Source organism: Brachyhypopomus gauderio, chromosome 5 (assembly GCF_052324685.1).
Source record: "Brachyhypopomus gauderio isolate BG-103 chromosome 5, BGAUD_0.2, whole genome shotgun sequence".
NCBI classification, from domain to species: domain Eukaryota; kingdom Metazoa; phylum Chordata; class Actinopteri; order Gymnotiformes; family Hypopomidae; genus Brachyhypopomus; species Brachyhypopomus gauderio.
Genome location: NC_135215.1, coordinates 3901368 through 3914307, shown reverse-complemented (window position 1 = coordinate 3914307; position 12940 = coordinate 3901368). Strand labels below are relative to the sequence as shown.

At 46.6% G+C, this 12940-nt stretch overlaps 1 protein-coding gene across 3 annotated transcripts; it reads left to right on the top strand.

The window, feature by feature from the left end:
• Window positions 1-1017: 1017 nt before the first annotated feature.
• On the top strand, window positions 1018-4931 carry LOC143513774 (uncharacterized). 3 transcript variants are annotated; one of them, XM_077004507.1, is made up of 6 exons: window positions 1018-1272; window positions 1844-1901; window positions 2054-2174; window positions 2458-2657; window positions 2818-2940; window positions 3911-4931. In XM_077004507.1, exons 2-6 carry the CDS (start codon window positions 1846-1848, stop codon window positions 4530-4532), a joined length of 1122 nt encoding a protein of 373 aa, XP_076860622.1. In that variant the 5' UTR covers window positions 1018-1272; window positions 1844-1845; the 3' UTR covers window positions 4533-4931. The 3 variants fall into 3 exon arrangements, with proteins under 3 accessions (XP_076860622.1, XP_076860620.1, XP_076860623.1); XM_077004508.1 differs by having other exon boundaries at window positions 1079-1163; XM_077004505.1 differs by having other exon boundaries at window positions 1018-1901.
• The last annotated feature ends 8009 nt before the right edge of the window (window positions 4932-12940 follow it).

Sequence of the window (12940 nt, the reverse complement as noted above, 5' to 3'; positions counted from 1 at the left end):
AGATTTAAACGGTCACTTTCTGCTTTCATTCAGAATAAAACGTCCATTCCAGTGTAAACTCGTCCGTCATAGTGAACCCGAAGGCCTATTTTGGTGCATGTTGAGTGAGCCTCATCGGCCCTACAGATCTTCCTGGGTGTGAGAGTCACTAGGACACTCCCCTTCCTCTGCAGCCTGTCCAACCCAAATGCAGATTGCACTTCCTTTTGGAGTAATTACAGTTTCTTTTACACAATTACAGGAGGCCAAGATGTGAATTATGAGCAATGGTGGTGGAATACAGCAATGCGGTCTACGTACGCTCTGGCAGTGAAAGGGTTTGGGGACATTGATTAGGGATGTTTGTCAGCACTATCAAAACCTTTTTCTTTTCTTTTCCATAAACCTGAAATTGCTTTTGTTTCTGTGAAGAAAAATCAAACATGGCACCACCTTCAGCTTGGAACGGAACAGAATTACTTGGAATCAATAGTGCGTTTAAAACACACACACACACTCCTGCTCTATGTTTAACTCCTGGCTGCTTTGTTTCAGGAGTCCCATGCGTAGCGATTGCCCAACAGGAAGCCGACAGCCATCTGAACCATGTACACGTCTGTGTGTGCATGCGGGAGAGAATGGCTAAGGTAATGATTGCTGAGGGTGGTGGTTGTGAAGGTCTTCACTGGGGCAGACCGCAGCAAGAGGCTGCAGAGATGGGCGTGGCCCTGTCGCCGCCTCAGACACCTGGAGGAGGTGTGGTCCTGTCTGAGTTCTGCACCTCCACGCCTAATGCTTCACCTCCTAACAGCATTCACACAAACACTGCTCATTATATTTCACATGCATCACATGACCTGTTGGGTATTTTTGAGCATTTTAAACCAACAAATCCCATAAATAAAAAAAGTATATTTGTTATAAAATATTTAATCTTTTACTGTCCACCCGGTTATGTTGCTGCACAGTAAACTTACTGTTTGTTTAAATTACTTAAAAAGTTCCTACAGCAAATCATATAGGCAGGAATTTCCCAACAGCTCCGTGTGGGGTCTTTCATGAGAATGACCAACCAATCAGGAGCCAGAAAGTCTGCTGGCTCCAGCTTGTATTGTAGCGTGGTGAGGGTAATGTCCACTTCACCACCAAACGTCCTAGTGAAGACGAGAGCACAGCAGGGACAGGTATGTTTCACAGACGTTTGCTTCTTCTGCTGCCTGGATTAAGCAGCCAGGGAACAACTTTTTTTTTCTCTGTGAGACTCTGAAACGAAAGAAGTTTCTCAGAGCAGTGGTAAGAAAAATAGCAGCTAACATTTTGTGCCTGTTGATTTTGAATGTTTGATTCTGAATTTGTTTGGTTCCTTTCTGTCCATGTACTGCAAGTTTTGAAATGAAACAAGAACGTCACGGGGTGACTGAAAGCAGGCATACGCTAACTTATTTCATGGTGCATTGTACTTTGGATTAATTTAGATTTGAGCATGGGATTGAGTAAAAAATGTTCTCCTGAATCTGTAGAGGACAAATTATCAACGCAATAGCTTAGAATATATTTTCTGTCAGTGCACGCTTTGAATCAATGCAACAATTACCCATCTATATGCTAATACATTCCCATACAAATTGAATTCTAGAACTCATGCTGGTTATTGTAATGGAGAAATAGTTGCTCAAGAAAAACAAAACTAATTATATATATATATATATCTATCTATATATTGAAGCACTAAAGCTTCCAAACAGCTGTGCAAGCAAATAAGCAAAGTGCTTCTGAATTAGTAGGAGAAGGAAGCAGTTTGTCAGGTATATATATCTCAATAATACACGTTTGTAAGCTGTTGCTCTTCTTCATGTCGGATGAGGAATGCCTCGAATGGGCATCACGGATAATCACGCCGTCATGGGTGAACCTGGGGGCTGGTAAGAGATCACATCTGATCAGATTCTTCCAAAGAGTCCAGTATAGCAGCACTCCATCCAGCAATACTGTATGCCCAAGGCATCTGATTGTGCTTTATGTGAGTCCAAAAGGTAGGATGAATTTACGGTAGCCTGTTTGCCTTGTGGACTAGGCCAGCTGAGCTACGTTTCCGTAAGACACGGCGTGGAAGGACGAGAAAAAGTTGCCCATCTGGCGAGGTATCTCCAGTACTGTCCTTCTACTCCGAACCTGCTTCAGACCGCAAGCGCAAGGTAACTGCAGAGAAGACCTGGAGACTGGCTTACAGCTTTATTAAACAGCCCTGTAAATGTCTGACCCTACATGGCACTAACTAACACTAATACCAAGCTATGCCTAGGCATGACACATGAAATACAGCGTAATTACAGTAGAAGTAAAATACTGTAATAATATCTTACATATCCTGTTGTGTGGTATATTCATCTGCCGTCACCACGGGACGTAAAATGACTAGCTAGGGCCATAAAACATGGCGCTTGATTTATTTAACCGTCGTTTTCATGTGATCTGGAGGATGTGACTAGCAAGCCACGCCCTCACGTTAGAGGGCCTCATCAGGAGGAAGAGGACGATGAAGAAGACACTCGGAGTTTGAAGAGCCTGCCCACTGTGATTAACACATTAGCCTTTGACACTAAGGTCAAAAGGTCACACAGGCTGCCCAGGGAACACATCCTCCCTGACGTCACACTCACTCCGCTTGTCACCTCAAGGTGCTGAATCAGTTTCTTACATTGCAGCATATGCGATAATTTGCTATGAATGTCTCAAGGTCATAATTTCAACCCAACATGAATTTTTCTGTCATTAACGATGGAACACACAAAAGATACAGTTCGTGTTTAAAAGCCTCGTGATGAAATGTCTCAACAGGTGTACTCTGGTTGTTGAAGGTACTGCGTACACTCGAGATACGGCCTTCCTTCCTGACATCAAATACAAGACTTCTTGGGAGCGCAAGACCCAAGAGGGGCCACCACGCCGAGCAGGGCGCAGGTACGCCGACCTTGCGCAGGCCAAAAGGCGATCCACGAGCACGTTGAGATGAAGTTGGTACCGTACGAGATGGTACCGCACTAATCCTCTAACCCCCGCAGCTGGTCAGACCCGCCCCCGGTTTCATGACGCACGGGTTACATACACCAGCGCTTTTCTGTAGTTCAGTAACTTCGTCAATTGCCCAGAAGGAAGCAAATTCCTTCTCTCTCTTCAGCTGGAAACCTCCCCTCTGCTATCGCACCCTAAACGCCCTCTCTCCGGCCTGAACTTCACTCCATCTTTAAGAACATTGTTTCATTCAAATTCTCAAGTGCAAGTTTGAGAGAGCGCGGTCGATATCTCGCCCAGCAGACGCACGCGAGTCGTTTACGGTTCGCTGATGATTTAAAGCCCGGTTAGTCTCGCCACGGCACGGAGCCCGAGCTCGCTGGAGATGGAGGTGAAGGGTGGAGCAGTCGGAGAAGAGACAGACTGAGAGAAGAGTCAGGATGGAGAGGGGCGGAGCAGCAAAGGCCAGGCCTGCGGATTTCCATAGTTATCAGCTCCCGCAGCCGCAATAATCAAAGGGAATTAAAGCGGCTCGGGAAAATGAAATTAAACACAGCAGAGTGAATGCTGGGATGCCGAAATTGTGCGACGAGGGAGTGTCCTGCCTCTTAAGATGGCTTCTGTTTGTGTGAAAGGCCAAAGGGAGCAGCAGCATTTCAAGTCAAGTAACTGGGTAACAGGGTAACTGGGATTGGTCGACTGGAACACAGACACTCAGTGGTCAAGGCTTCACACACTTTAGTCCTTTATGGCCAAAATGATCGTCTGAAAATGGCAGTCAGTCCAACATACAACATTCTTGTGTAAAGTGTTTCATCTATTACAGTCTGTGTTTTAGTATCCAGATTCTTATTTTATATGCACTGATGGGTTATTACTTGTCTTAATTACAGTCATTTTTGCCTGTTGTCTTTTAAAGACTAGATAATGCCCACACAGGTCAAAATGGGCACCTTCACACTTTGGGCTGTCCTTCCAACGCGCCTCCCTGTGATCGTTCTGGAAAGATGGCGGGAATTGGAGAAAGCAGTCGGTGTCAGCCCTCGGTCTCGTGCCCACGAGTCTCCCTGGCTCCTCGAATCCCCTCACGGAAAATAGTGGCACAGTCCATCCCCCCTCTCACTATGGTAGAGTCCAGGCGGACGGGCGGAGCTCCTCCTCCCTTGAAGCCTGTGCTGATGACATCCCAGGTGCCAAAGCGTGGAGCTCTGCAGCGTCTGCTGGACGAGGGCTACCTCACCCTGGCGGGAGACCCTGGCCTGCTGGAGCCCTTCTCCGGCTTCCAGGAGCACCTGTGCCGCCAGCTTCTGAACTCGCCTCTGCCACTCGGGACGGAGCCGTCACGGGTCCGCTCCCCGGTCCTCCTGAGGCCCGACCGCCCGCACGCGAGAGCTGCACCTCCCGCGCCCCAGGGCCCGGCCGGCTCACGCACCGTCGAGCTCTGCCACTCCCGGGGGAGGCGGCTCCCGAGGATCACCATGACCCGCCCCACGCCTTCGCCAAAACACCTGCACCTCACAGAGCAGAGGCACCTGGCCTGAACGCACAGATGTTCCTGCTAGATGATTACGTCTGCCTTCTGGAATCACGATTCAGGAATTTGTGATCGGATCAGATCCTCTGTCTCACTGGAAACAGCTGTAGTCTCCTTTTGCTCACAGCACACTGGGTGTGGTCTGCTGAGTCAGGTCCAGCTCAGTGCTGGAGCCGCCACTGGACATGTCCTTTCTGACCAAGGCCTCTAATGAGCCTGGAACGTACTTACAGACAGGTTGGCATGTTGAGAAAATTAGTCATGCCAGTGATTGCTAATTGCAAATGTACAACTACTCATTAGTCTGTTGAGCTCTGCAGTAAGTCACTGTCTAATTGTATGTTGTTTACAATGATAAAATTTTTGTGTATGTTTGTGTGTTTTTTTTTTTTTAATTTTGACGTTTTGCTCTGTGGGCAAATAAAAATATAGTCTAAAATGTCTTCATTTTTCTGATGCTGACCATTAACACCGTCAGGTTTATCTGCGTAACAGGTCAAGGGAGAGCATGACATGACAGTCATTCTGGCTCTGCTCAAGACCAGCTTATTGGACTTGAAGTCCTGGTGTTGGAATACACATGCAATGATCACTCATTCAAAACGACTCTGAAGATGTTCTGCACGACATGGTGTACGACACGATGCTGGCGTGTAGACTCCCTGTGATGCAGAGCGCTAATTAAAGACTCTCCTCTTAACTGCCGTATCAACACGGAGCCATGAGGCATGAGGGCTAAAACACACAGGCACCATGTCCTCCGATATCGTACCATCTCCTGATGAGGAAATCTCGCCACGTGGACCCGTGGTTCGCATTTCTCACTGCCGCCCTTAATGGGTCATGCACTGTCCCCTCCCACAGTACCAAAGCTTTCAGGCACTGAGTGAGCAGACAGCACGCCGCAGTAAGAGGCCTCCTTAGCCCAAGGGCCTCCGACCCAGAATGCCGGCCCTTGTGCCCCCTGCTGTGTTCCTGTGTGTCGTGTGTGTGTGGAAGAGACCCCTGGTTTCACGCTCCAGTTAGCCGGTGAGGTATTACCTAGTGTGGAGCCCTGCGTGGGCCTCTGTGTTACCTCCTGAACCAACAAAACATCTTCATTCCTGCACACAGCTGACACTGCAGACTATGCACTCAAAAAACAACAGAAAAACAGATGAGTAGGTATGAAAATGGAAATCGGGAGAGTCTGCTGGGATGGGAACCTTTAAAGAGATGTGACGTCATAACGGTGACCGCGGTCTAGCAGCGGACTGTGTTATTCTGTCTCAATACGTACTGAATATTCTCACTGGCCATGTGTGTATAAAAGTGTCTGCAACAAAATGTAATAGATTACACTGTGTAATGTCTCCAGATAAGTGCTCTAGCAAAGAGCCCAGTTTATCCACAGGTTGAATATCCCAACCTTTATGGATATTTCTGTAGAGAATTCCTAGAAATGAATCTTAAATATGTATGTTTTTAAAGTTTAACCAGTTCCTGCACGTTTTAAAGCTGCAGTCGTGGAGATGCAGCAGTGATAGTTCACCACTAGGGGTCACCATCGACCAGGCTTGCCTCCCTTTGGCGCTGATACATACGAAACCATGTATCGTATCCACCACAAGATGGCAGCATAATTTCATGTCGTGTCGTCTGTATTTAATTTACGGGTTTGGATACTGTTAATAAAGCACATTGCTGAATACCAGATTTAAATGCCTTAGTGCCCCTAGTGTCAGTAGTGAGCCAAATGTGTTGTAAGCTACAAACTGTGCTTACTTCGTGGAAAAGGGCTAATCGTGGTGTCTGAGACAAATTACTGTCTGACAGGTTCAGATTTCATAGACCATTGCCAACGTAAATGCCATCTCAGCATAGAACACATGTTGAACAGAGGCCCCTATCTGTCTAAACAGGTGGTGAAGAATCTCTTACAAATGTAGAAAAGAGGTAAAATATTCATCAAGACATCCTGGAAGTAATGTGTGTTCAAGTTGTTGAGAGGCTCAGTGATAAAAACTTCAGTATAGGGTATATAGTGTGCAATGTTGACAGTTGCTAAGAGTAAAGATTTGTAACCCTGATCCTCTGTGTGAAGAGAAGGTCCATCAGAATAGCTAGGCCTACTGTTGTGTGTAAACCCGTTCTGAAAAAGGCAGAAGCTCCTGAATCAGACACTGTTAAAGTCCTCCTGATAAATGTTATTCCACTGTCTGATTTCAGATAGACTTCCTTTTAGTCTCCATTCAAATAATTAATAAGTTAAATAATATTTCCCAGATTTTGTCATTTAATATTACATTATCTAAGCATTGCACTGCCATGGACCAAGTCAACTAAATTAACTCAGTCCGTTTAAGTGGTAAATGTGGATATCACATGTTAATTCTCTAGCCTGATGTCTAAATGTAAACGCTGTGTTTCATGTGCGTCTCAGAGTTGTCCAACAGTGTAATGTAAATGTAGCTCAAGGAGTTGTCACAATGACCAGTCTAGTCTCTTTAAAACTGAAAATATGCAGCTGTTATGTGGAACATATGGATATGAGAGCTATTTCTGTGTGAACACAGACCAAAGCATATTTGTTACATATTTACCTACACAGGAGTGTGTGTCTGGACTCTGACTGTAGGCTGTTGGAGAGGCCATTAGTGTGTGACCCACCACCACCACTCAGGTTAATGTGTTGATCCCATGCGAGTGTGTGTGAGTGTGTGAAACTTTTCATCAAGGCTTTCACCATTTGTCTAGGTCATTCTGCTGTGTGTTTAGTGATGTCACCTTCTCTGTTGCCTAAAACACAAACGCAAACACACACCCAAAGCACAGAACACCTGTTCAAGGGATGCTCCATCATACAGACACGATTCTCTCTGAGGGAATAGCAGCTTCTAATTTGCACATGCTAAGATCTTCCAACGTGTCGATATGACAGTGGAATTCTCTATATATAACCGCAAGCACAGCAATGCCACAAACAACTGCCTCAGTTACCAGTAAGAGTCCAGTTTGTGAGGATAACGTCAGTGTTCATTCTATTACTGGAAGACCTTACATCAGTGATAACTGCAGGCTACTTTCAAAAAGGTCCAGACAAACTTGCCAATAGTTTCATCTATACTTCTGTTCTCGCTGCATCTCCTGATCTTCAGTTCTGTTCTTCTTCCCACATCATCTTCTCCTTAAAGACTGCTATGGAGAAACAGGGAGCTCTGTGGGAGTGTGTTCATTGCAGTTTGGCAGTACGTTGGCCACCTCAGGTGCGCAGTAAGCCCTGACCGCCGTGGTGGGGGGACAGTACAGTTCCGCGCCTACTCGCTTCCTGAATGGCGTCAGGGCCACAGCGTTATGTGGCGGGTCTCCTAGTGAAGACAGACTGCTACACGCTGCTGCAGCTTCTCCCGTCCATGTTCACAGCTCCCCATCTCAGCCGGGAACATGGCAGAATCTCCAGCTCCTTTTCCATATTAGGCATTTAATCTCCTCCAAGCTGCAGCCATTGGTTCAAGCCGTTCAGATTCGACCCATTCTTGGGCAGGGCACATTGGAATCAGATATGTACAGTATGCTTCGGCTCGCATGCCTGGCTGAAATCACACGGATGCCATGCAAACTTTTTCCTTAGCCCTAATAAGCCTTTGGCCTCCTTTGGTAATGTATCACCGTAAAATAGAATGAGGAGTAGATGGCCAAGGTCTGGCAGAAAAGCAGACAGCTCTTCCCCTCTCAGCCCTGACCTTCAGCTCGTCCGCCGGCCGTAGCCTGCCAGTGCTTGCCCCGTGAATCAGGGCACATAATGAGTGTTAGCCCAGACCGTCCGCCCTGTCTGCCCTTTGGAGGATCCAGACAAAGTGTGTCGAGGGCTGACGGTGCTGCTGCACTCCAACAGTCCTGTGGTGTGACGCACAGGTACAGGTGCCTGTGATACCAGCGCTGCCGGCCCTGTGAACAGCCAGCAGGACTCTTCGCCGAAGGGATCGAGCAAGAGCGAGTGCGGGTGTGGCGTGAGTGCGGGCGTGGCATGAGTGCGGGCGTCTCCCTGTGCGTCACTCGTCGCTCGTGGATTACGTAATTACGGATGTGAAGGAAAAAAAAAAAAAGACTTCCAAAAATGCACGTTTGATTTGCCAGTGTTGTGGTGAAATCCGAGCTCTTGCGATGAGGCCAGGGTGAGGGGGTTCGCTTGGCTTCGGTTCTCCAGGGGTCCATATTAGGAGCCCATGTCATTCAGTTCATTCCGTAGTAACCTTTGCCAAGACAGGGAGGGATCCAGTGGCCCTGCCCCCGTCAGCAGATGCCCCGTCCGCCACTTCCGCACCGACACGGTGCTCCCGAGGCCAGCGTGGGCTGCCAGCGCTGTTTATTTCAGGCGTCCAATTTAAACGCAGCCGAGCTGATTTCCACTCTGTGAATTTGACTTAGCACCAGCCCAAAATACCCGTCCGAGATAGCGGCGCGTTATGGGCCGTTTGAGGTGTCCTGGCTTAATTAGCGTTAGCATGAGCAGTGGGGTCACATGTGCTTGGCAATGCGGACACTCCCAAAGACCTCTTATGACCTCTCATAAACAAACCCGTATTTACATGACTGAGCATAAGGAAAAATCTGACTAAACCCCGAAGGTCAACAGACATCCTTATCTAAAGATAATATTGAGTTTCCTTGTCAGCTGTAAAAGGAGATTTTACTTTTTTATGACTGACGCTACAGTCCACACAACCTTTGCTCACTTCTGTGACAGCTGCCTTCTTGGCGTCTGACTGGTGTCTTTGGGTCTGTCATCAAAGACCTCTCATTTATGGGCTCTACACTGGCTCCCCTTCTAGACCTGCATATCGAACTCATTAATTGTTTGCTCTGTCAGATTGCTGGCGGGATGTGTCCCCATGACCTTAAAGAGTCTGCCAACAGCTGCTTACATTCATGTTATCTGTCCAAATATTTCTGCACTGGGTAGGAGACGAGCTTGAGCCGGCCTTGTTTGGGGTGTTGTTTGGAGAGTTACTCGCTGACATGCGGGACATAACCCAATCAGGTCTGAGAGACAAAATCAACTAAACGTTTGGCCATAATGCTGCAGACATCTAGTATACGTCTCACCAGTTAGCTACAGTAATGTGTCTCCAAGGGCAGCCGAGACACTAATGGGATAATTCTTCATGTCTCCAGACAAATGGACAGTAAGGGTACACGGTGCCCCAGAGAGACACGCCGACACAGACTGTAACACAGGCCGCATTTTTACACAGCGTGTTTTTGACTCTTTGTGATATCTGGATCTTAGAGCTTTAGTCATGGAGTTCTAAGATGTCACATGTAGGACAGCAAGGACTAATAAAGATTTAATGAAAAGAACAAATGGACTTTTTAAGTGAAAAAAAAAACCCCAGCTCCTTACACCTCCCAGTGGAAAATATGAGTAAGTGCCTTAAAAGGTAACTGAGCAGTGTGGGGAAAATCCCCAAGATGCAGGCAGGCGTAGTTATTACATCTCTCCACTGCATGGACCGAGACTAAGACATTCACCTCCTCTGGTGACCTTCTGGCATCCTTATTGCACAACAAAGCATCTTGAGCAGTTGCCACGATGACAGAAAGTCCAGGCAAGATTTTAGTGTAGTGTACTTCGCTGATCGGCATGCAGACCGAGGTTATGCTACTGGCTCTGCAGCGCCACCACTCTGACACAGCCAGTAAGTGCTCCTGTGTGTGTGTGTGTGTGTGTCTGTGTGTGTGTGTCTGTGTGTGTGAGGCAGGCAGGAGGCAGACTGCCCATGCAGAGGTAAGCTAATCTAGCCCTAGCCCTAAAGACACCCCCCTGCACCCAGAATAAAAGCCCTGCTGTGTACGGAGGTCAAGGGACAGCTGGGCAGATTTAACGCTCCGTCTCGCCTTGCCACGCGGAACGGCTGCCAAAAATAAAGCGATTTGTTTCTGGAGGTAGCCGAGCCCTCTGTTAACGCACACACACAGGGGGCAGGAGGAGGGCACGTAGGCTAAAACAGCAGGTGAAAACTGGCTGCTGTTTAAAAACGGGATCACCTGTGCCCCTGCTCCACCTCCAAAAGACACGGGGGGGTTTCTGGGAACTGCGCGGTATTCGTGGATGGAGTCGGGAAGGCACACGGGACTGGAACTCGGAATGCCGCTCAGCGCAATGGAGACAATTTCCCAGCTGATCTCTACTGTCTGGAAAAGAGGTCGATGGACTGACATGGTTATTGACCTTGAGGGGCTGACAAGGGCCTGTCAGTAATGGACTGCAGCCCTCCCATATAATAATAATAATACATTCAGAACCTTTAGCAGTTGCTTCAGTGTGGCTACCACACATTGATGGCATGCCATGAGGAGAACAGAGCATAGTTGTGATTTGTAGTTGTATGTTTTGAGAGGAAATACTGTTTATTTATGAATTATATCAATAGAAAAACACTAAAGAATGAATCTGGACTATAGCTACTGTATAAGTAAAAATCCAATCCATATATCATTTATAGTTCATTGATGAAGAAATGCTTGTTTTTTTATGACTTTTATTGAGTTAATTCATTTGAGTCTTCACACATGTCCAAGGTTAGTGAGGCACCAGTGCGAGATAACACAAGGGAGATAACCCAGGACTTAGACACTCACCGCCTCACTGTGTAAGCTGATGATGTCAGAGACGCAGGACAGGACATGTCCCTGTGCGGGTCAAGGCCTGGGCAGTCTGTTTGGGGCAGAAATACTGGACATGTTGGTCATGGAGTGCATCCATCTGTGCCATGCGAACACACACACATGTGCATGGCTATCTAACCCAAGACCCCCAGCCTTAATATTGTGCCTGCTTTAGCAGCACAGATGGACCCAGATGGCATGGAGATGGAGAAAGATGTAGACTTCATCATCTTGTGGACTATTTTTGAATGTGATAACGGAACAAAAAAGAAAGACAGAAAGATAGAAAGAAAGAAACATGTAGTTATTACAACAGATAGAAGTAACTCCAGGTTTTTGTTGTGAAATGTGCAGCTAAAGAGGACTCTGTTGCACACCTGATTCCATAGAAGATTACGGTAAGGACTGTAGGCTTCGGGTGTTACTCTGAGTATTTCAAAGCAAACGTCCAAATGTGTCAGAAGAAGAACAAGGTCTTGATGGAGTTACACGCCTTAGTGACACGTTACCTTTAAATGTCGTCATTTGAGTAGCAGACTGGATTTGTGAATGAATGAGTGTGAATGAATGACTCTTTGGCTCCCTTGAGGTGGAATTAAGCTTTCCAGGCCCGTTTCAGGATACCTGCCATTTGCTTTGGCTAACAAACTGGCGACGGTACAAGAACGATTAACGCTTTGCCTCAAAATGACTGCCTGGCTTATACAGACCACCTGCATACAGATTTATGACCCATTTGTGTGAGGTCGTATTTGCTGTCCTAAACACTACTGCCTCTCTGAGGCTTCATGGAAACACCCAGACGGTTGGCTAGTCTCCTTTGCCTGGGCCTTTGGTGTTTGTCTTGGACTACGGGCAGTACAAGGTGTAGCACAAACTAATGAGAGCACTGAAGCACTGCTTGTTTTCATTCACCCGCACAGCTGTTCCTGGATCAGCCATCGAATGGCCAGATGTCCTGCTGAACTCCGGCCAGATTGTAGCAGGATTTATTTGTCCAAGTTCTGCTCACTCTGTTCTTTTTGATCTACAGTTAAAAGAGGATGATGGAGGAGATGGAGAATGGGGCATGTCTCCGGACGTGAAGCCCCCGTTTTTGGTTGATGTGAAATCCTGGCCAATCATGAGCATTTCACTAACAAAACCTGAATGTTTTCCTGTCACACAGTTATTAGTGTCCATTGTTCAAAGGCTGACCATGCAAATCATATTACAAGACTCTCAGATAGTGAATATGATGAAGTTGCAGATGTCAACCAAAGGAAAGCGGTAAGGTATTATGGTATAGGTATTATGGTAAGGTATTATGGTATAGGTGTCCTGACTCTTCCTCACTCAGGGCTTCTGTGGTAAGCAGCAACCACCAGTGATTGTCAATGGCAGAGAAGTATGGTTACTACACTGGAGGAGAGGATTCCTCCACTGATATACAGCAGCTATAATATACTCCAACTGGATCAACTCCAGTTGATCTGTTTTTTGACACTTTTATTCATTTTGATAAGGGATTAGCAAAAGCTTTTACACTTGCTGCCGTTTCTGTGTGAACATTCATACCTGAAACTATGAATCCATTACATTATCAAGCTGTGTAGCATTTTATTTTTGATCTCTTAACTAGGAAAATACTTGACTAATAAAATGTACACTTTTGAAAATGATAATAAGCAGGTTACAGAGTTACTCTTGTTTTTCAGAAGCCTTACCATGACTCACACACACACACACACTCACACACACACACACACACACACACACACACACACA